At 35.2% G+C, this 25325-nt stretch overlaps 1 protein-coding gene across 2 annotated transcripts in view; it reads left to right on the forward strand.

The window, feature by feature from the left end:
• The window catches only part of LOC120533851 (A disintegrin and metalloproteinase with thrombospondin motifs 20-like), a 423413-nt gene that overhangs the window by 299591 nt on the left and 98497 nt on the right, over positions 1-25325 (forward strand). For both annotated transcript variants that reach the window (XM_039760893.1, XM_039760894.1), the window contains exons 23-28: positions 2579-2698; positions 4172-4279; positions 18719-18883; positions 20851-21141; positions 21295-21456; positions 24695-24871. In XM_039760893.1, the coding sequence (XP_039616827.1) occupies positions 2579-2698; positions 4172-4279; positions 18719-18883; positions 20851-21141; positions 21295-21456; positions 24695-24871 (1023 nt within the window). The remainder of the gene's footprint in view (positions 1-2578; positions 2699-4171; positions 4280-18718; positions 18884-20850; positions 21142-21294; positions 21457-24694; positions 24872-25325) is intronic.

Consider the following 25325-nt stretch of genomic DNA (forward strand, 5'->3'; position numbering starts at 1 on the left):
ATGGTCTTGAATTTCCTCCATTTGTACACAATCTGTGTAACTATGGATTGGTGGAGTCCAAACTCTTTAGAGATGGTTTTTTCCAGCCTGGTGAGCATTAACAACTTTTTTTCTGAGGTCCTCAGAAATCTCCTTTGTTCGTGCCATGACACACTTGTGAAGAGCAGACTTTGATAGATCCCTGTTCTTTAAATAACACAGGGTGCCCACTCACACCTGATTGTCATCCCAGTGATTGAAAACATCCATACATCCATCCATTTTCCAACCCGCTGAATCCGAACACAGGGTCACAGGGGTCTGCTGGAGCCAATCCCAGCCAACACAGGGCACAAGGCAGGAACCAATCCTGGACAGGGTGCCAACCCACCGCAGGACACACACAAACACACCCACACACCAAGCACACACTAGGGCCAATTTAGAATCGCCAATCCACCTAACCTGCATGTCTTTGGACTGTGGGAGGAAACCGGGGTGCCCGGAGGAAACCCACGCAGACACGGGGAGAACATGCAAACTCCACACAGGGAGGACCCAGGAAGCGAACCCGGGTCTCCTAACTGCGAGGCAGCAGTGCTACCACTGTGCCATCGTGCTGCCCCTGATTGAAAACATCAGACTCTAATTTCACCTTCACACTAACTGCTAATCCTAGAGGTTCACATACTTTTGCCACTCACAAATATGTAATATTCGATCATTTGCCTCAATAAATAAATGACCAAGTATAATATTTTTGTCTCATTTGTTTAACTGGTTTCTCTTTATCTACTTTTAGGACTTGATTGAAAATCTAATGATGTTTTAGGTCATATTTATGCAGAAATAAAGAAAATTCTAAAGGATTCACAAACTTTCAAGCACAACTGTTTATATGAAACACACTTTGAAGACAGGCCGTTTGTAACAGGTTCTGAATAATGCTGAAGCATGCCATATTTAAAGATCCAAGGGCATGGATCCAGCTCACTGGGCATGAGTTTGATTCTTTTGCCCTAGTTCCTCAACATTTATTCAGTTCAGCCTTCCCAAGAGATGCACAGCTTGATTCTGGACAGGTACCAGTTGATCACTGGAAATCTACTTTCAATCATATGAGAATATATTTTCTTACAATAAAATGTACTTTTTTCCATCTTTGCTGACAAACACACTTCAAATGAGCTTTTTTCCTACTATTGTAGCATAACATAACATTCTAAACCCACTTATCATATATACTCACGTTTAATTTCTCCCACAGATAAGTCATGGCTTGATTTTACTGTATAATTTCTGGTATTTTATAGTGTCGGGTTAGAGATTTAGCAATATCTGTGCTCACATAATAAGTCATATACAATATTTAGATTTAATGGAGGGTTTTCCGTTCAGAAATATGACTTTTTAAAAATTGATAATGACCAGAGGATAATAAGCATCTTATTGAGAAATGTTTTGTGCCTTTCTTACCTATCTACTAGGTTAGGCTTTGCTTCCCACAGCTTTACAGTGTCGGTAAGGAAATGATTAAAACGTCTGTATTGATTGTATTCCCATGTCTTGAAATATTTTTACTGACTCATTTACTAATACAGTCAGTTCAAATGCAAGTTTAGTGTTGTATTTTACTGTAAAGACCAAAAAGCAGTTTATTGGTAATTCATTTCTGCTGCATTGTTTAATGTTATTCTCTTACACTGGTTATAATGCTATAGTAAAGCAAACCAAGTAAATATGAATACTAACCCAATGACATGGCTGTTAGCTTCACTGCCTTTCAGAATTTTGGCGCTAAGTTTGATTATAAAAAGGAGCGCTTTCTGTGCTCTTTTCTGCTTGTTCTCCACATGTTACCCAGTTTTTATTCGTAGTGACGCCCTGGATCCTTTCCAGGGAATTTATGCTGTCATGTATCTGTTGCTTCTGATTTAGACTCGGGCTCCCTGTAACCCCCACCAAGATAAGAATAATCAGACAGTGGATGGATGTTATGTTTTAAGTTTTTGTCCATGTATTATAAAAATGCGAAAGCATGTCTGTGTTTCTTATTAGTTATTCTGCCAGTAACATGTGCAAGAACTCAGTAAAAGGCTTGCTTATAAAATATTCTGTCAGTATTCTGGCAGATACTAGTAGATCATTTTAAATTATTTTTTCAAAACTTTCTATTTCTTTTGTTTGTTGAATGATTCTTATACTACTGTTAAAGAGACTATATAGTACCACTAATATTGTTTCTGTAACATTTATATAATTATATTATTATATAATATTTGATAGTAAGAAAGAATGACAACTGTGATTCATATTTAAAGTTCACTTTATTGGTTAAGTTTACAAAAATATATATATATATAAATAAATAGTCATTGAACTATATTTTTCAATAAGGTATTTCTGCTGTTTTGTAATCATCAAAAATTGGCCGGGTATGTACAGTATAGCTAAGTTGAAAGAAAAACTGGAAAAAGTGAACTGAATTTTTACTTGTAATTTTAAAATGACACTGTAGCCTAAAATATGTGATCAATAAAATTGTATGCTACATTATTTAGAGAAATAAGATGAAACAGATGATTTTATTTTCTTATAGTGTACTGTGACTTGTGGTCATGGTTACCAGATGCGAGCAGTTAAGTGTGTGGCGGGAAACTATGGAGAGACTCTGGATGACCGAGAATGCAATGCAGCTGCCCGGCCAAGAGACAGTCAGGTAAAGAATGTTTTGTAGTTATGTAAAAAATTCATTTTCTTTTGATCTTTAGTTATTATAATTTTACACAGCCAAAATCTGTGTACACTAATTTAGTGTCATCAACTTTGAGCTACTGTAGTTCTTATTCATTAGGTCATTATTTATTTTATATACAGTAGTACAATACTCTTTAGCGTGAAAACAGGATATTTAAAAATCAACAGTAAAAACACAAAGAGAGAGAGAAACTTTTAAAAAATCCATTAAGTATTTATATAATCCTGAGATAATAGTAAGATTTCAAGTGCCGAATTAACCAGTGGACATTTTTATTATTATTCTACCGGCCATTCAACATGAGGATTGACCTTGCGTTCTTTGAAAAAATTTGCAATAACTTTTATTTTGTGAGTAAAAATAAAAAGACAACTCTACCTGATGTCTTAAGAATAACAGCTGTTACAGCATTTTATTTGATAGATGGTTTCCAGCACAAACTATGCTGGATTATGTTCATATGCTAGCATCCTGTAAAGTAAACTGAAATAACCAGTGGGGAGTGAGTCTTTCTTACATACTACATTTATGATAGCAAATTTTAAAATTCATGCACTAAATCTAAAATGAAGAGTGTTATATGGCATTGGTTTATATGTAATTTGTTTTTAGTTACAATAAAAAAAGTTTTTAACTTATTATTTACAGTAAAATTTACACTATGAAGTTTACTATAAAATGAATTTATACACACTTCGTACAGCAGGTCATTGAAAATGGTTACGTTTATTTCATATACTTAAAAATCAGTCAGTCTGAGGTTTAGAATTTCTTTTGTCAAAGAATGTGTAATAGCTGAAATATTTTTATGCTTAGTTTTTTTTGGACAATTATAGACATTTATTAATTTCACACCCAAACCCAGAGCTACACATAATTAATATAAATCCATACCATACTGAAATCATAATTTATTATTATTAGGATAATTAAAGTTTAATCTGTTTTTCTTATGCAGATTAGTAGACAGAGGGGTCAATTTAGCTTTCTAAAGTAGGGCTCAATGGTTTTTGATTATCAGAAGGTTTTCGACAGATTAAAAAAAAAGACTTTCTGGTTTTTTTTTCTGCATGCTTTAATAGAAAAAACTGTCAGCTTGCTAGATAATTTAAGCAATATTTAAACTTTTAATCTATAATATTACATGCTAGGAAAATATGACAAACATTTTTGAAGGATTAATCAGTTTTATTCAGGAACTTCAACAAATAAATAATAAATCTAAAGATTTGAACATTATTTTATAGTCTGGCCCAAAAACATTACATTTGCTTCTTTTAGCTTCTGTTTCAGGTATATGTATGTGTAATTTTCTTCTACTAATTAAACTGTAACATCTGTGTTCTTGGACCTTGTGTACAGAGTCTGGGAATATGAACATGATTAACTGAAAAAGTCAGAATAAAGAATATTCTTTTCTCTTTGACAAAATAGGAATGTGAAATGCCTGTTTGTCCTGAGATTCCAAAATTATTCACTACAGCCCTTCCTGGGAATCAAAGAGAGCTCTTAACCCAGTGGAGATATGGATCATGGACTCCAGTGAGTAAACAGCTAAACTTAGTGTAAATTATTATGTGAACTATGAAACCTCAATGATGAACTAGTGTTACTGCTTTGTATAAATTGGAGAATAATTTATATTTTGCTAAAATCATTATCACTCTCGTGTTTCGTTAATTCAGTTTCTTTTGTTGTTGCTGGTTTTCATTGGACAAGGCAGAACTATTCTTCTGTTTTCCATTTAATTTCTGTTTTTTTCTCTTCTTCTTATTAACATATTCAACTTTAACAATAGGGAAGCCATCAAAGAGTGTCTTGTTATGACAATATTTTACTTGTTTATTTCAGATGTTTAAAATCTACTGTTTCTGTTGCATTTTTGTAAATGCTGTTATTATGAACCGACTTTTATTAAAATTGAGTTGTTTTCTTTTAAACTGCCTAAAGTAAAGTAGAGTACCCATTTGTACCCATTTATTCAATTTGCCAGTAGAAATGCGTGTTCAGCTATCTGAACATAAAGTTAAGCATTTTTCCTTCTCACCATTTGAAATCATTTTTTCTATTAATAGAATTTTCTGTTATATTCCAGAATGTATTTTAGTTATTCAAAAAATAACATAGTTTATTATTTGGAGTAACCTGTCATTAAGAATACATCCAAAAAATAACCTAATATTTATCTCTGTATCTGGACACTGGGTGCCCTTTTATAACCAGCTGTACCACCCATGTTGGTTGCATGTGAAAACATCAGCCTTCAGTTTAGTTTGCATATTAAAAATACAATGTGTTGTCTGTAAGCCAGGACCATTTTCTAATATTGCAAAGAGACGCAACCTTTGGGTACCATAGAACATTCTAACCTCCTGTCCATGGATGACTTGTATTTTTTAAAGTGCATATTACACTAAAAAAAGTATTTTAAAATTCAATATACTATAATTAATTATCTTATTATAAAAACTTGAAAAATTAAAGTAAACAGAATGTTGAACATCAAAAGTGTTCACTTTGAATGTTATATTTTACATGGATTCATTTTCATAGTTTTTCTTACCAAAGCCCAGTTATTGTGCTGTAATTTGGTTCATTTCGGAAGTAATTACATTGGTGAGTGTGCATCTCTGTGGACTGGTGTATGCTGCTAGTTAGATAAACTGGAAAAACACCACAATAAATTCCACAAGATTAAAATATGAATTTACTGGATCACTTTCACAATATTGTGTACATTTGATCTGTTATGTCTTCTAAAGTTACTTCCTGCTTTCAGGGTGTCCTTCACAAAGGACTGAACTTGCCTTTACTACCCACTAGACAAAACTCAGCACTTTCAAAGAAATACTATGCATTGAAATACTGTTTTTACTGGCTGTTCTGAATAAAAAATATCATGCAGTTGCTTCTTTGAAAACATTCTGGGTTTTGATAAGTTTCATTGTCTTATTTGTAATTACTATCCCCACAAGATAGTATCTATTATATAAATGACTTTTTTTTATTTTATAAACTATTCAATGTAGATATAGCACTAACTAAACTTTAATTAATGAATGTGTGCTGTATACTTACAACCCTCTGCCATTCACATAGCCTGTAACATTACAGTTATTCATATAAGATATCAGTTGCCTGTAACTGATTGTAAGGAGACAAAACAATTGTGTTATGGTCATGAGTTTTCCTTTTTTATTCTAACATTTCTTTTTTGAAGAATTACGTAAATTGATAAGGTACAATTTCCTAGTATGTGCCATTGTTTATACTGTATAATCTTAAATGAAGAGTTGCTCAGGGAACCCTTTGAGATATTCAAACCTCTGGGTTAATTAAAATGCTTACAAACTATCAAGATGATGCCTTGACAGCTTAACATATAAATTTAATCAAGAGACAGGCACTCTAGTACAATGTATTGTCTTGCTGGGGCACACGTGCAAGACCTTCCTGCATTTGTGGATATGCCTCTGGCCATAGCTAGGGTTGATTCAATTATCATTGTTGACATTGAAACAAATGACATAGGCAATGAGAGGCTGCCATACCTGCAAAATGAGCTTAAAAAGCTATGTACTAAGGCTGGAACAAACAAGCAGTACAAAAGTACTTAAAAGTAAATAATTCAGACTTGAGTGTCAGTAGGCTTTGCGCCCTAGGAACCAAGTTACACAGACCATTCTATAACATTTCAGTAATTATTTATCACTCTGATTCTGATCTTTCTGATCATAAAATAGGTAATTACGACAGCAATTAATGAAAATAATTCATAATTAATTGCAGAATTACGGTATTTGAGGGTTCCTCTAAAGCGTCTCTTTCTCTTGCACCATTTGGCTCAAAAACTCATCAGCACATCATCATCTCATAACAGGCTTAAGTTTCCTTTTTTAAAATTGGCAGATACTTAACATTTCAATATTTGTACTAGTATCTGAAAAGAAAAAGTAGTATCGTACCATCTGTACTTTTTTTCTAATAATATCAAATATCAAGTTTATAAGAAGATAGACAAATAATAACTTGGATATTATTAGGAACAACACTACAATTAGTGGAGCACAGGAATAGGACTAATAGATGTAGCCAGTGACTGTTTTAACTCAGTATGTTTAAACCCACAGTGACAGTTGAAACCTGTCTATATTTATTATCCAAAACAACCAGTAGAGAATTTATGGGGTTGATGTAATTGAACCTTCCAGGATAGCACTTTGAGATTTTGTCAATGAAAAGCGCATTATAAATAAAATCTATTATTATTATTATTATAAACTGGGCAAAATATAATAAAGTTCTAAATATTTTGTCAGTTTATGTAGAAAAACTACTGGACTGCTCAATGAACTTAATGATTGCCTATTCAGTAATACCTTGGTGAATGAATCCTCAGAGAACAAAGCTTGTTTGTAAAATAAACTACATAGTCCTGTTTGTGAAAGTTCAGGAACCTGTTAGCTAGGTGCTGCCGAAATTATATGTAACCACCTAAATGATGTTGTCTGACACTGATGTAATACATACTGTAGAACACAAACTTATTATACATGTTTATTGAGAACTTACTTATTTCATGTGTACAGTAGTTATTGTGATATTCATATAAATAATTAGATGTTTTCCGAATGTTATTGTGAAAGTGAAACACTATGTTTAGAAGCTAAATTTCAGATTATAAAGTGGAAAGAAACTAGAGAAAAGAAGGACCACTTAGTAAAATCATAAGGGTTAACATCCCGCTATGAAAGGAGCCGATGTAGAGCATGGAAGAGGACCAGAGATACTTATAAGGTGCTTCTCCTCTGCCAAAATCTGTTGGCCTGTGTTTCTGGCCACAGGAGATTCTACTTAAGGATCCCAGCTTCGATCAACTCATGGAGTTGGGGAAAGTGAGTCAGGTAGTCTTGCCACTGACCCCAGGTAAGTGGATGTGAATATGCAAGCACTGGATTACAGCACATGAAGCCACATACAGTAGAAGGATCTGTGGAAAATCATGGAGGCAGCAGTATTACTGGAGGGCAGCTTAGAAAGTAGAGGACAGTTTTGACATGGCTACAGAATAAACAACGGCACATGTCCAGACAGGGGTCATTATAATGTGCAACCATATTTCTCATATGGTACATCCACCTCCAGTAACAAGGTTTTTTTGTAATAAACTAAAGTCTTGAAATGCATCTACTACATTAACTAAAGTATTATTGTATAAACCGTTATTATGTACTGTATTTTTCAGGAATTATTTCACACAACATTTATAAAGACTGGAAACAACAAACATTGTTTTGTTATATAAAGAGGTGTTCACTACAAGGCTAGTAACTATAGGAATATAGATTGCATTAACATGCTACAGTTATGCAAGAAAGAAACAAAAGCATTTGATCAGAGGAGTGTAATTTATTTACTTTAATATTCAAAAACATTTTGTTAAGGTGCCACAGTGGCTAGTGATCAAACTGAAAGAAACACATACTGTGCATACATAAAGCAAAGAGTTATTGTGAGAAGAATTTGTTTCAAATTAAGGGAAATGAAAAGTTTTTTTCTCCAATTCTTAGTGCTGGTGCCACTGCTCTGTTTGATTTATTAAAATGATCTTGTTAAAAGTCTTGTTAAGTTTTCTGATTACACTTAACTAAGTGGAAGGATAGATACTCAATCATTATACTGTATATAAATCTTGACAGAATTCACACATTAGCATACACTATGTGGCAGACAAAAGTTGATGTAAATATAATTAGTATACTTCACAAAGGAACAAAAGATGTTGAATTTTAATACACAACGGGGCATCTGAAATGTTAAGAGAGGGACTTAAAAATCATAGTGGACCCATCACTGTTCAAATCCAGTAGCAATTAAGAAGGATATTTCAGTGTTAGGCTCCATAATGCAGTTTTTGATTACAAATAATGAGTGTTATTCTTGAGTTATACAATGCATTATTCTGTAATATTTCCATCTTAATATTACAAGAAAGCTGAAACAACATTAGAGAAAATCCAGAGAATGGCAAATGCACTGACTAAAGGACTACAGGGTAGGAGCAATGAAAAGAGACTGAAATAGTTTAATCTTTTCAATTTAAGAATAAGGAGGTTAACAGTAGAAATTATAGAGGCATTCAAAGCTATGAGGGGAACTGACACAGCATATTCCAGCTGTTACTTAAAATTATTTCCTCACTAAGGACTTGGGGGCACAGATGGAAGCTGGTATGGGTAAATTTCACAAAAATGTGGAAAGTTTTTTCTTCACGCAGAGAATCACATATTTGTGGAATGAATTACTAAACAGTGTGATACATAGTAGTACTTTGAAGATCTTTAAAACTTAACTGGGAGCAACAGTTGGTAAAAGACGATTAGTGATTCTTAATCAATATTGGATTGAAAGGCATGTTGTCATAAAATTTATTGTATGTTCTAAGATATGCTTCTTGTTTGCTTCTTGTTTGCTTCTTGTTTGCAAATAGATCATATGTCCTTCATAAAAACTGACTTTAGAAAAAAAATCAATGAGTGATGTGTGTAGAAGCTCCATCAGTAACAAAATGACAAAGGTATATACTGTATGTCAAAGACAGATGAAAATATTTGAAAACAACAATTTTAAATGCTGTGGATTATATTGCTTTGCCCTGGGTCTCAGACAGCCACAAGTCTTGCTTTCGTGATCTTATTAATGACCACAATTTATTTCAGACTCAGTAAGCACCCTTAATTGCATATGTTTGACTACATCAGCAAAATATTTGTGGAAGAAAAGAGTTTAAGGCTATGAACAGTCTCATAATTTTTATCATGTGATAGCTATAAATCCCATATGCCAAATTTCGTTGGTCTACAGAAATAAAAAAGTAGCAAAGTAAAGCTTAGCTGTAGACAATTATTTCTTCTAATATGTTATATAAATTGCAGGAAGTCTAAATTGTGTAATTTTTATCAAGATGAGTGTTTGCTGCTGTTTCCTAACCCCATATTTTTTCTTCTGAAGAAGCACTACTGCTTCCCACTTTTAAACACTCCTATTTTTTGAGGTTTTCATGAGATTAGGGCCAAAACTCAGTCATAATATCCTTGTTTTCTTTTTACAGGATAGGATCATCAACTTGATATTTATTTCTGTTGTACATCTTAGTCATTGCCTTTCTCTTGGTTAAGAAAAAAACACACCATATGTACCGTCGTATAAGTCCTCCTGCGGATAAGTCGGGACTTGATTTTATCATATAACTTCTGGTATTTCATAATGTTGGTCGTATAAGTCAAATGTGCTATTGGTCCAAAAGCTTATGATATGCTAACATCCACCTGAGAGAGTAACCATGGAGCACACTGCCTTTTTTTTTCTTTGTGGGTGTGGTAATGCACTGTATCAGCGCATGCTCCTAACCTCTGTCTCTTTCTGTCTCTATTGTGCCTATGTAACGACACCGCAATACCCGAAGTATCACATTTTTGAACGGGCATATAAGTCGGGGTCTGATTTTATGATCGATTTTTCGGGTTTCAAGACCCAACTTATACGTGAGTATATATGGTAATAGCCAGCACTTTAAGAGGGATGATCAAAAGAGTAGTGGTTTTTTAATAAGGCTTTAATAAACTTCCAGACATATTCTCATGCATTCACTGTGCAAATGATGTTATGCAAAATCAGTAACTTTTAAAGTTAAAATATTTCTCACAATTTTAAGAGGTATTTTATAAAAGTATACTGTGTGTCATTCCTGGGCAGTCTGTATCTTGGCATGAGCAAGATTAAGTGGGTACCTCATACTGTACCTCTAGAATTGGCACGGGCGGTACTTATAGAAATGAAGTTGAGTGAGTGAGACGTTAGTGTAGAGTAACGGCATGAACATCTTGAGATTGAGAAGGATTACTCACTAGTCTATAACTACATTGCTACTTTCATGCAACAATTGCGGAACATTTTCAGTTATGTCTATTTTAAAACTATGTGAAGCAATTTAAAGACAGTTTTAAATCTGGAATTTAATTTTTTTTTAAGAATATCAACTTCTCCAGGAGTGCTAGAATCCCCATCTTAAAACCCTTGTTTTTGAGGGCTTAGTTTGCTTTTACTCTGTCTTTCATTCTCTCTGATCAACATGTTAGTCCAGCAAGAGATGAGTTTCAGATGTAAGCAGCCTTGGAACAGTGTTGGGCCCATTAAATAAAAAAGGGCTTAGGTGTACATTAGATGTAGCGGTGTAAAGGGACACTACATTGAAACTTTACAGGGCAATCCTGATCCAAAGAGAAACTCCGGTGCTGGAATAGGAAATAACATTAAATGGAAGGTAAATGCTTACCTCTTGCAACTGTGCTTTGACTCTTCGTTTGAATTGACCTGGGTGGCCTGTTAGGGAATAGTCTTGGAGAAGGAATATTAAAATGTATTATATGTGGTGTGTAAAAATACTGGTATAACCATCAAGTAGGTAAACAAGTGTCATTCAAGAAAAGTATTGGCATTCATAAATATCAAAATACAGCACAGAGCTTGAACTTTAATGAGAAGGGAATTCCCCCCAGTGTAACAACAAATGGGGAGTTTAAAATTTTGGGGGAATTTCAGCATAGGGTTTATGAAGAATGATATATCATAAACTATTCTCTGACATTTTCTCTCGAGTAACTGAAAAAAATATTATTATATCTGTATTGAATTAGTGAATTCTACGATGATTCCAAATATTTCCAATTAAAAAAACTCTTTAAAGCTATTTTTTAACAGCATGATGTTAAAAGGTCTGATTTGTTAAGTTTGTAACATTTACTATTGTAAGATTTATATTTTCATCATTAGTTGGTTAAAAAAGTACTACCAAATAGTATTATTTAACAGATGAGAGAATTAATTAATTTTATAAAATTTTTTTTTTTATTTTACATTTGATCAATCTTTAAAGCTTCCTATGTGAAATCAAACTTGTCAGTTTTACAGGAATCCTTTATTTCAGAACTTTTGTAAAACAGTGTTTGTTTTGCTGTTTCTAAGGTTTCTTACATGAATAATCACACTTTGTTATTGCTTATAACTGTGTACACGGGAATTATCTGAACTGTTGTTGCCCATATTCAATAAATTTATAACTGTCATTCAAAGCTTTGAACACAGTAAATAAATTTTATTTTGCAATTAACAAATGGACCAGTTCTTGTCATCACTGGTGTAGAAAAACCAATCAGCTATTTTGAGTCTTGGCTTAATGTCTTCTTGCTGCAACTGTTGTTAGCACTGACAGTCCTTCCACATCCCACCGTCCTATAAGCATAATTGTGGCAGTGTGCAAGGTCCCCATGATACTCTGAACTGTAAGCAAAGGTTAGAAAATGGACAGATGTGCTCATTACAATCAGAGAATTAATGTGAAGCCACCACTCATTTCTCGAGACTGTATAGGACACTATTAAAAGCAACTATTCTTGTTATCTTTTCATCTCCTCATACAGATGCTTGACAATACAAGTTACAAAGTAAATGATTACACATAATCTGGCATGCATTTCCCAAAAATTATCAATCTTAGTGAATAATGAACAATTGAACAGTTGAACAATAATCAACAATTCTGAAGCCCTTAGTTATTCAACATTTAACAAATGTGCTTAAAGTTCTTCTTTGTTGAGTTCCTCCCGAGTGTCCAGATAAAAAAAGCAGGCTGTCAATAACAGGTACATCTATCCAATGTATTTTAGTAGTCAAAAATATATTAAATTGTCACACCTGATGTGAAAAATGTAAAAAGAAAAAAAATAATAGTAGAGGCAATCAATATGCATAAAAGCACAGCATAAAGACATGAAAAATTTGAGTAACAGATAAAATTAATTTATCCAATTTGTCAAAAATCTGTAAAAGAGCTCAAAACGTGATGTGGTTTATTTACAAAAAAGATCAGTAGCAAGCAGTGATATGGGGAAATAAACCAAATCTTCACAACAGAGAAGTTAAAACAATTTACAGTGATCCCTCGCTATATTGCGCTTCTACTTTCGCGGCTTCACTCCATCGCGGATTTTAAATGTAAGCATATCTAAATATATAACACGGATTTTTCACTGGTTTCTGCGGACAGTGGGTCTTTTAATTTATGGTACAGTTGGTTTGCCCAGTTGATTTCATACAAGGGACGCTATTGGCGGATGGATGACAAGCTACCCAATCAGAGCACTTATTACGTATTAAATAAAACTCCTCAATGATATACGATATGCTTCCCGCACGGTGCTTCGCATACTTGAAAGCCCGAACAGCACGTATTGATTTTTGATTGTTTGCTTTTCTCTGTCTCTCTCACTCTCTCTGACATTCTCTGCTCCTGATGGAGGGGGTGTGAGCAGAGGGGCTGTTCGCACATTGGCCTAGAGGATACAGACCCTCCTCTAAAAAATGCTGAAAGACTACCTTCACATTGCTCTGTTCCTTGCAGCTGCTTTGTCTGGCGGTGCTTCGCATACTTAAAAGCCCGAACAGCCCTATTGATTTTTGAATGTTTGCTTTTCTCTATCTCTGTCTCTGTCTCTCTCTCTCTCTGACATTCTCTGCTCCTGATGCGCACTCCTTTGAAGAGGAAGATATGTTTGCATTCTTTTAATTGTGAGACTCAACTGTCATCTCTGTCTTGTCATGGAGCACAGTTTAAACTTTTGACTAAAGGGTGCTATTTCATGTCTAGAGGGCACTAATAATGTTAAAAAACGTATTTAGAAGATCGTAAACAGGTTTTCTATGCTCTAACTGCGAAAATATTCAATTTATAAATAAAGAATCCTACTTTGCGGAAATTCATTTATCGCCGTAGAGTCTGGATTAACCGCGATAAACGAGGGTTTACTGTAGAAGGTGAGAAAAAATTAAGAAGCCTGGTTCAACTGGTCCCATCTTCCACATGCCTGGAGAATACTCAGTGTCAGAGATGGCTAGGGTGGCGACCTGGATAGGACGCCCAGGAGGACCGGAGGAGGGCTTGCGCTTTCCACAGACCATGTTGGGGTGACCACCCTGGTACTTTTGGGGGCCACGGGTACAGAGCTTCGAAGCTCCACCCTGTATTTGCCCGTGGTCACTACCAAGGGGCGCCCCTATGCCTTTGGAGACTTGGATGTGTGGCGGAAATGCTAGGGGGAAGTAGAGCTGGGACACCCAGCACACTCCAGTGCTTCCGGGGATGCAGCTGGTACTTCCGCCACACTGAGGCGTGTCGGTGGAAGATTGCCAGGAAACACCTGGAGCACATCCGGGTGATTATAAAAGGGGCCGCCTCCCTTCATTCAGGGCTGGAGTCGGGTGAGGAGTGGACTAGAGCTGGAGAAGAGAGAAGGAGGCGGTCTGAAGCAAGGTATTGATGTTGTGGCTAGGACTTTGGGGCTTGTGGGTTTTGTGGTGCACTGGACTTTGTAAATAGTGTAAATAAACGTGTTGTGGGTGAAATGAATGTGTCTGCCTGTCTGTGTCCTGGCCAGTCTCCACATCTGCAACAGTGCAAGTGTTTTGGTATGTGGCATTATAGATCTCCACAGCCAATTGTCTCCTAGTAACCAGCCACTAGCAAACGTACCATCCCTTGCCATCTGACACACTCCAGATTTGGACCAGATAAAATAAGCAGATATACTCCCAAGCCGATTTGCCCAAAGGAATGTAAAAAGTCTCTGATGGTCAGTTGCATAGTACACAGGTATGGTTGTATTTCAAGTTGGTGGGAATGTGAAGGATAAGCATTCTATCCATTGCAGGTATGAAAACTAATTTTAGTGTCATGCAAGGCATTATATTATATTATTATTACTAGCAGGAGTACCTGGCGTTGCCCGGGAATCTATAACTGGTGAAAGAAACAGAACATAGAAATAGAACAAACTGTTTTATGATTCACATTTTATTGTAATAGGTAATATAAGTGGTCATTCCAGAGCCTTTGGATACACTATATCGTGACGTAGCAGTTCTACGTCTTTTTTTTCGGTGACATGGGTATAGCAAAAAGCAGGACAATTATAATGTGTTACATGGTATTACGTACGTAATAAGCACCACAGTGAGATGAATTTACGTTAACATGAGGAAATGCGGGTTTGTCAGCTGGTCACACGTACTGGGTTTTTCATGTTTTACATTCATACGGCAGTTGCCGTTCACCCGATCAAAGCAGTCGACCTTCTCATACTTGGACACTTCCGCCATCTCTTGGCAATTTAAAGAAACATGGGTAAAGAGCGACGCACAGAGACCAAAGCTGCCGCTAGATTGCGCCACAGTGAACATCTGTTGTAACGTGCAGCCATCTTGTCGATGATAAGTATGGGGACGTGTGTTGAACGTTGTGACGGTGAAAAGGTGCCTTGTGGTTCACCACGAACATTTTTCCGAACCAAACATACCCCATGACCTTCTCCTGGTCACAAAGGAGCCCCATCCCCAGTTTGGTGCCGATCGGACGCCTGGTGCAGATTTGTATGGTGGACAAACAAACATACATACACACATCGACTCTGCTTTATATATTAGATTTATTATTTGTCTGACTCCTTTATGCAAGGCAGCTTACAACATTTGACACACAACTGGTTACATTTCTTTTGTTTTTCCAGTTGGAGCACAGATAATTGATTGCTCATGATGACACTGTGTCAGTACTGGGATTTGAGCCCACAAGGACAGATTTGTTGCGTGTATGGTGCAATAGTAACCTCGTCCCTGCATGCACAGATTTGGACACAGCAGCCTTGATAAGGCTATGTGCATCATTGATGGTCAGCATAGAAACAGAGAGCTGTCAGTAGCAAAATTTCTGGTGTGTTGTTCATTGCAATTCATCCTGCATTAGACCAAAGAGCATTATTATTTTACCCCATTTTTCTCTATTAGTTGTTTGATACTAAGATGGTTCAAGATGTTTATGCCTGCCTGCAAAACAGCTTTTAGACCAGTGAGCTGGCTTCTTGGACAGTGTTGCCTCAGACAGTGTCTACTGTTGAGTTGCACAGTTCTTTGGATAGCTACCATTATCATTGATGGTACCGAGGGGCACCTTCCAACTTTAAAGTATATGACTGGTTACATAGCAAGTTTGGTTAGTTAACTCATTATGTACTCAAATTGTCTACAGGTGTTAAAACTGCTAAAAGACCCTTTCATGTAAATTTATAATTGTATATTTATATTGCAACATGGAAAATTTTATTATTATTATTATTATTGTTATTACTATTACTACATTGTCCAAATAAGAGCCTCAGTGTGCTTTTTGTGTTCTACTTAGGGCAATCTATGTCTTTATGATTTAATCTCATTCAAGAGTCCAAATAAAGAACATTAAAACTAATGAGTGGGTTAGATCACTCATTAATTTACAAACAAAATTAAATAGTACTTTAATTACGAAGAGTTTCAAGAAACACTAAACTTTACGAAGTTATAGGAAACACACCCCTGATCAGTAACATTATTTCGCTCTTAAGGCATGCACAAATCTGTTTCTTAACTAACTCTATAATGAGATAAAAGATGCAATAATGAGAGCCTATACGTGTGTGATTTGCCTTCTTTCTTCATAGTAAATACGATTTATGCAGTCATGTGCTGAATTTCTCCTGCCTCAAATTTAAAACACTTCCAGACATGACTTCTGCTGATTTTCTTTTCAACATGTTTGATGCGGTGCTGTGTCATCATCACTGCGAGTCATCTCCTTATGATAGTTTACTCACGATTTTCACACATACTGTATATTGTGCCATCCAAAGTTTTTTGTCTACATGCTGTAATGCAATTACAAAAGAGTACAGTACCAACTGTTTTGGTACTGCCGATACTGAAAAAGGCTAGTACCGTTTCATTTTCATAACTTTGATATCAAGAAGATACTGAAATATCACATCTCTAAACTTTATATTCATGTTCAGTTTGGCAGTAGAGATTAATTTTATTTTTGGTTATTTTGGCCTTTATACGCTTCTCTTTCAAGATTTTTTTCTTCTTTCTTCCCACAGGAAACTTTAATAATGGGTAGAGATAATCATTACACTTCCAATTTGTAGAATTTTGTCATTATATTATGGCAGTCAGCACTGTCAGTTACCTAGCAGACCAGCTAGTTAAATACAGAGGTACAAGAGATTTATTTTGGTCTTTGTGTCACTTAAAGATAACTTATTTAGCACTTATGTGATATGACATTGATTCAATCTTTTTACAGAAACATCAAATAAAAAAAAAAAAAACAGAGAAATAGCATAATTATTACCTTCACAATTTCTCTTTAGCATTGAAAAAGGAATGCCATAACCCACACCCCTATCCTCCCATTCTCCTGCATCTATGTCAGTATGCATAAATCAAGAAAATGAACACCAGTGCTACATGTCGTCATGTGGCATCAAAATTTGAAACATTAAAATTTTATTTCATAACATTTTTGAAGGTAGTATGTAAATATAGTACTGGATGTGTATGTAATTCTTTAGGTACAAAAAAAAAAATTACTCTACCAGGCTTAATAACACAATAATGTTACATTTTCTTTAATTCTGAAACAGTTTTGTTTATCAAGTGTTCTGCAGTTTCAAACACTTGTTATAAATCCTGTGGGTGGCTGAAATTTAAAAGAACACAAAGTATGTTTGGCCAAATTAATTAAAAAAATGGAAATTCTGTTTTATTTATACTTTTATGATGATAAGATGTAATATTAGTAAGTTTGGTTGGTTGTGATATTAGACTACAGGCAAAGATGAACAGTGAGAACAGGAGCAAACAGACATTATTTTTCTTTTAATATGTAATAAGGTATTAATAACATTTAGGTGTAGTAATAATTTTGATTAGGCGCTCAATCGTGTCATGTATAAAGATGATTAGTTCAAAATGTCATTTTATATTTGTTTCTTAAAATGGTAAAACTACTTCTAGAAATGTGTATGATTCAGTTTCAGTTAGGGACAACTCTGTGGCCTGCGCTGTAGTTTTCAGTTAACCAGTTCATAATTGTTGCATTTTCTCAGTTTAGTCCTCACCATTGACTCACTGAAAGTTAACCTACCTGGCTTCAATTATGAGAACAGTCCATGTAAATTACTAATATGAATGCCAATGTTGAAAGTTGCATTAGATAAAGATACCTTATAATTTACCATTAGTAATACTAATAATTGTGGTAACAAAAAAGGTTTCAGCTACAGTATTTTGGGAATAAAAGATTTGACAAAGGAATATGGCCAAAGAAAAAAATGGTTGAGTGTTACTGTAAACACACATGTTCAATAAGTAACATTATCACTGAAAAACCAGATGAAATGTGCCATAATCGTATCTGTTTTCTTTTGTATATCTGCCTTTGTAAACTGGGGATCTTTTTGCTTATTGTGTAAATAAATGCAGCATAAACTTTCATTATTTTGTAACATACTATGATATTCTTAAACTCACTTGATCTAATTCATGGTCCTCTAATGATTTTTGTTCCTGTAATGCATTTGTTCTATTAGCTCCCAGAAGAAATCGCTGACTAACTAAACTGAAACATATTGTTAATTAGAAATATATTGTCTTTAGCATGGACAGACTACATTTTTGTCAGTTTAAGAATTTTTTTAGGCACTAGAAAGAAAGCAGCTCTGTGTTCTATTTAAGTCAAGCTTGCTAAAGAAAACAAGAACTGAATGAATTTTATGCTAAAGAAAGGGCATATAAAATGTCTTTATTTTGCTGTTAATTCCCACAGTGCCCCCTTAGGTCATGAATAAAGCATTTATTCCAGGCTAAAAAAAACAGTTGGTTTTCTTGACCCTTGACTTATCAGTAATACAGAGTTTATACATGAAACATAATATCAGTTTCGTTTAAAATTACTTCATTTAGGGGGACAGCTGATAAAGGCTGCCATGTTCTAACTGTTAATTTTTCTTGCCTTTCTTTTGTGGTATGTAAATTGCAGAAATATTTCTCTTGCAGTGTTCAGTCACTTGTGGCAAAGGGAAGCAAGCTCGCTATGTGAGTTGTAGAGATACCCACGGTGGAGTAGCAGATGAATCATACTGTGCACATTTGCCTCGTCCTCCTGAAATTTCAACTTGCTTTAGCTCATGTGGACAATGGCATGCTGGAGAGTGGTCTTCTGTGAGTATATTCATAATTTTCTGTGTTATTCAGTCTGGTACAAATGCCAACCTATGCATACTGCATAAAAATTGCATGACTATAAAGACTAGAGTTATATGTGAGTATATATGGTATATCCACCCAACTCCCCCTTTACAACCACTGTTCCCAGTAAATTTTTGAAACTACATATAGCTTGGATTTTAAGTTGGTTAAGCTTTATTATACTTGCAAAATTTCATTAGGATCAATTCAGCCATTTCTATATGATATGAGAACAAGCAAACAGACGAGATGCATCTGACAAGTGAAACACAGTCCTTAGTGTGCAAATTGGAGAAATAATATTAAACAAAGCTGAAAACTGAAAAATGGCCATAGAATCCTCTTTTGTTATTAACACATTATTACAATCTCTGCTTAAAGCTTGGCTGCACCCCAAAACCAATTATGTTTCTCACAAGACAGTTTGTCATCCAGCGAATGACATAGTGTCAACTGCAGTAACACAAAACCAAGTGGAAAGTTTTATAACTTTTAATTTTTGTTTTCAAATATTAAGTGAATAGGGTAGAATAAATTCATATATATATATATTGTAAAGAAATAACAAGCAAACATAAAGATTTGGGGTTTCCGGCCCCGTATACTGAAAAATAATCCACAGTTTTAAATCACAAAATTCCAAGGTCAAAGTTGATAATTCACATTCAAACAGTTGACAACAAAAAATGGCGTCGGAGGAGTATTTAAGGAGGAGGGGCCGGAAGTGGAGGAATGCTGGGAAGGAGCCGTGGTGGATGATGGGATCGATGACATCATAGGTGGAAGACAGAGGAAGGGCGGAAGTAACGGTGTGCGGGAAACTATAGGAGGCAGAGTCATGGCGGCGGTGTGTCTTTTCTTCTGTAGGAAACAAAGAGAGAAAGGTTAGTACCCCCCACTCCCTCCTGGCATATGTCTTCCTGACTGTATTAAGGTCCGTCCGCGGCCCCCTACTCGTGCCTGCGTGACAATATATATATATATATATATATATATATATATATATATATATATATTCATTGTATTCGTAGTCTGAGTCCCGACCTGATTGTATGGGTGGTTACCTACCAGGTAACGCATCATCTCACTTCATTGTGTTTTAACCTCAGTTGTAAAGGAATGTTTTAAGAATCTCATGGGATACCCCTCACAAACCGTTTTACACGCTGCATATGACGATTCACCTCTGTGAGAAACATGCCTCTATGAACAGTCAACGTGGGTCGGAGCTGCATGTGACCTCTACGACAGACGAATATAAATGACGCCGGTTTTTCTGTGTCGTCGCTTCCGAGTTGGTGGCCGTGGCTCTGTGAGTTGTCGTCGTATCCAATGGTCTTGGAGTTGGTGGGCGTGGCTCCTTCCTGCATGCGCCATAGGTGTCTGACTTGTCGGTGGCTTAGTGAATCCACGCCCCTTCCGGCGTGCTTTCCATGGTTGTCTTGCCTTAGTGAATTATATATATAGATGGTGAAATGTATTTTTAGTCATCTTTAGTGAATTCCAAAATTAAAAAAAACAACAGAAAATTAACCCCATAATAAAAAACACAAAATGTGTGCAAGAAATTAAAAAACAATCCTTTTACAAGATTAGGCAAAATTAAATATAAAATTACATTATAACACTCTCCTTAGCTTTTGTGTGTGTAGGGTATGTTTGCAGTCTTCTGTGGTCACCATACATTAATCTAAAACGATAAGAGAATTGGATGGTAGCACTGTATGGATGAATTCAGTATGTGTGAGTATATCTCCCATATACTATATATTCCAGAGAGGCAACATAAGTCTTTATTACTGTAAAGCCGGAATGTGTACCACCAGAAATTGTTTGCAATTATTCAAATCTTTGTTTTTGACAATAATATTTTTCAAATGTTCTTAATTTTAATTACTGAAGTAATTTAGCTTTAATCATTGTTAATATCATTTCAACAGTGCTCTGTCACCTGCGGTCAAGGAAGATCAACACGACAAGTTATATGCAGTAACTACCACCATCAGATTGAAGAAGGTCTTTGTGACCCAGATAACAAACCTTCAACAGAGCAGCAATGTAACACAACTCCATGTCCATCAGTTTACCATCTTGTTCCAAGTAACCAGCCAGCACATTTCCCATCCTTTAATTATCAACATCCACACATGGACCATAGCCCTCAAGACAGACCACATGACTGGAATGTTTTAGCAGCAGATAACCAGTGGCGGACAGGACCTTGGGGAGGAGTAAGTTTTAATTTGTTTTCTTGGTGAGGCTAACTTGAGTATTTGTATTTCATGGTCAATAATTATGCAATTTAAATGTAGTTTAATGCAGCTTTCTAAACAGCTTATTAGCTACATGCAAATAGTATGTATAATTTTCATCTTAATATGCAGTGTTCCAGTACTTGTGCCGGTGGCTTCCAGCGTAGAGTTGTAGTGTGTCAGGATGGAGAAGGCCGAACCACAAATTACTGTGAAGAAAGACTAAAACCAGCAGAATCAAAAAGCTGTGATTCTGGACCATGCCCTCGGTGGAACTATGGCAGTTGGGGCGAGGTAAGCTTTTCTATTAGAAACTATATTTTAATCTATATTTTAATCTATTTTTCATATAACTACAAACAATATCTTGAAGCCATGTAGTATATTGCTGTGATTGTTTCCACATTTTCTACCCCCTTTTATAAGTGTTTTTGTAAAATATTTGGAGGAGAAAGATTGTAAAGTTTATGTTAACAATGTGAATGGTAGGATAGAAATTTGTTTGATTTGAAGTTTATCTTTTCCTGTCCTTGCAAGCCCTGCCAGTTTCCATTTTATGTTGAGACTCACATCGTCTTATCCTGCATATGAGTTGCATTTGGATATTTTATTAGCACCACATTTTTTTATTCAGCTTGTTATAGTCTGTTCTCATTGAAATTCTCTGAATCACAGTACTGTGTTATCATTTATTTGAATTAGTGACAGCTTGAGTCACTTTAATGCATGAGAATTTGTCAGCATTTGTCAAATAACCATTGCTAGCATAACACAGAGCGGTCAGTGTGTCTAGCTATTATAAAAAAATTCTCCAATTCATCTTGGAATTTTGATTTTCACATTTAAAATTGTAATGTAAATGCGTTTGAAAATTAAGTAGAGTGCAGCATCAGATGTCCACATTTACAGTCTTGTTTGGGTATTAGCAGTAAGTATGAACAATGCACATTATAAAATTATATTTCAGGGAATGTGATGCGAGTGAGAACTTGCAGGGGCGATTAAAAAATTCAGAGAAAAGCCTATTGCCAAAAATGTTACAAGTGTAGATTAAATATTTATTCACAAGTTAAAAATAAGAAAAACTTGCATAAACAACACAAAAAGCTTGCAATTCAAACTGCACACCTGGCTTTTCATCTGGAATACTTTCCAGAAAGAAAATCCCAATGATTTTATTTTTCAGTTGGTGTTGAGGGCTTCTTTTATGCATCAGGTTTTGTTCAGGAAAGACATTAGGGCTTTGTGTTGTCATAGGGTATCAGAAATCGCAATAGAAACATGTCATGTCCCAGGAGCCTTCAGCCTTGGCATCTTCCTGTTCTTAGAATAGCCATGAAACTGGGATGGACTAGAGCAAAGACAACAGAAACAACATGTGAGGTGCAAACAGTAGATTGTAAGTTTTATTCCACTACAAACAGGCAGTGTTCAAACAAATAGATCACTGCAATTCATCAATAAATAAATAATCCAGAAATACAAGTGCTCATGTGGGTGTTAAAATCAGTTAATAAATAAAAAGATCCATAAATATGTTTCAAAATCAAGAATAAAAACCAGAGTTAAAATCAGTTTGTTTCTCTCTCTGTTCTCATGCAAGCCACAGTGCCTCCCTCTATCTCTCTCTCTCTCTCTCTCTCTCTCATCTCCCACACTCAACTATCAGGTCTCTGCAGAGGGGCTGAGACACTGGCAAGCATGGTCCTCCATCAACTGCTTTTGTTCTAGCCTGCTCAGCTGGCACGCCCTGCAACGGCCAAAGCCCAGCTTCATAGTCCCTCTACCATTCCTTGGCAATTGTAGGATGATCCACAGAGTCATTGGTCGCTTCTGCTCTCTTAGTGCTCAACAGGAGTGACCTGTCCTTAGTGTGCCATTTCTCTTGTCTTGTCTCCTGTCCACCACTCTGACATACACTTTCGATCTTATACCTTGTTTCTTTCTACCATTGCTTCCTACTGTCACTCTTGATTTCTCTCTCATTTCACTTTTCCTTTCTGCCTTCATTCTTTTCTAAAGTCTTCTTTTTCAGTCCCTTTTTACCTCTTGACAGTCCTGCTCAAACTCTGTATATATTTTTTGGATATAGGCGGTTTAGCTTACCATTTTGTGGAGCGTTCATGGGGTATAGCTGGCTGATTAAGTGTCTGCATGCAAGTGTAATCAGCACAATTATTCTCTAATGCACACCTCCCAAAAGCACAGCTTTCCAACAGCATGCTCCCACACCCACAAGCCTAAGGTTCACTGTAGTTGTAAAAATTCCCCTGTACTGTCTCAGACCCCCTATTCACTTCACCGCAAAGCATATTAGTTAGCTAACATTTACAATACTTTTTGCAAAGAACATTAGCTTGAGAAAAACCATACAATAATAAAACCAATTAGGTTATATTAATCACAATTTTAAAAACCATTCATCTATAGGCTTTCAGTATTTCTTGTAACAATGACAGTATCATATGATAACAAACAGATGTGAAATAACCTTTCATGTTTAGTTGAACCAGGCTCCAATCTTCGCCACTGTTTTAGGACAAAATAATTTAGCTATTACGGTCCATCACTCATTAGGACTTTCCATTTTTATGTGTCTTAATTTATAATCACTATTATTAATTTTATTTTGGTATCTTTTTGCATTTTTTTAAGTAAAATGACATTTTTATAAACTTTCCCTCAGAAGAGAACATGTGTTATATTACATAGATGGGAAGGATGTTAAGGCTGCTGATGTGAAAGTAAATGTGAAATAACTAATGAAACCTAAAAAATCTAATTCAATTAGAAATACCTTAATCTTGAACTATTCATCACTCTTTTACTTTCAAAGCATGTTTGGAATTACATCAAATGGATTACTCTGACACTCGACTGATAATTATTTTACACTGTCCATTCTTTAGTTTTAGCTAGTGTCCATATTTATTTTTAAATAATTTAAATAGATTTCATGCTTTCTCTAAAGTCTTGATAATATGCTCATCCAAGGTGCTGTTGGTTCATTATTGACAGTAACGCAAATCTGTATGATCGAGTCTGGGTGCACAGTATTCCCGTTGTTGCTTATCGCTTTATGTGCAACTTAAAGAGGGTGCGTTGGAAAAACAAGTTCCGAAAATGAATGGAGCTATGAAAGACCCATATACTTTTATTTTAACGTCTTGCTCAGGTGGAACAGATTCAATTTCAACAATGAGTTAGAGTTCCTCAACAGTGTCTCAGTTGATAAATGACTTAGAAAATTTACAATTTAACCAATAATTTATTGTATCTAACATAATGTTAAATGGAAACTAAGATGCATATAAGCTTTTTTCACAAGTACCCTGCTGAATTAGTGTGAAATAAATATGTGTAAATTACTAAAAAAAAAAAAGTCAGCTCCATAGGGAGTCAAAAAATGATATCTTCTAAAGCTGGAAGCACTTGCCTATTAAATTAATTCTGCAAAGTAATAATAGCTATAATAAGGAATTTGTGCTGTAACTGCATATCTTTAAGTTAATTTATTTTCTGTTTCTGCTAGTGCACTCAGACATGTGGAGGGGGAACAAGAACAAGACTAGTAATATGCCAGCTTTCTAACGGCCAAAGATTAAATGATAACAACTGTGAAATTTTGGATAAACCGCCGGACAGAGAGCAGTGTAACGTACATCTTTGTCCAGGTAGTGTCTCATGGCAACGAGGACCATGGAAGTCGGTACGATAGTATTCTTTTCATTTCTTATTACTGCTGTGTTGTTAAAGGGGAAAATGATATTTAAATATATTTATAAAAATTGTACTTGATTACAGGGACCTTTATTTCTGCTGAAATGGGCAGATATGTTTGGTTCTGCTGAGCACAGTGTAAGGTTTAATTCTAATTGCAGCCCACCCAGACAGAATTTACATTTTAATTTACTTGATGCTAGATAAAATGGTGTTTATGATGGGAAATTATTACAAACATCTGTGTAAAATTCCTAGAAAGAACTTGAAATTTAAAACTATGAATTAGCGCAATAATGAACTGTACTGAGTTTTACATTACAAACATGTACATACAGTGTGTGTATGTAAAATTGACATATTTATTTAATATATAATATTTTCTTGTATGTTTTCTATTTATTTTGTTTACCCTGTAATCAACGTACATATCATGTATATTT

The sequence above is a fragment of the Polypterus senegalus genome, chromosome 8 (assembly GCF_016835505.1).
Source record: "Polypterus senegalus isolate Bchr_013 chromosome 8, ASM1683550v1, whole genome shotgun sequence".
NCBI lineage: Eukaryota > Metazoa > Chordata > Cladistia > Polypteriformes > Polypteridae > Polypterus > Polypterus senegalus.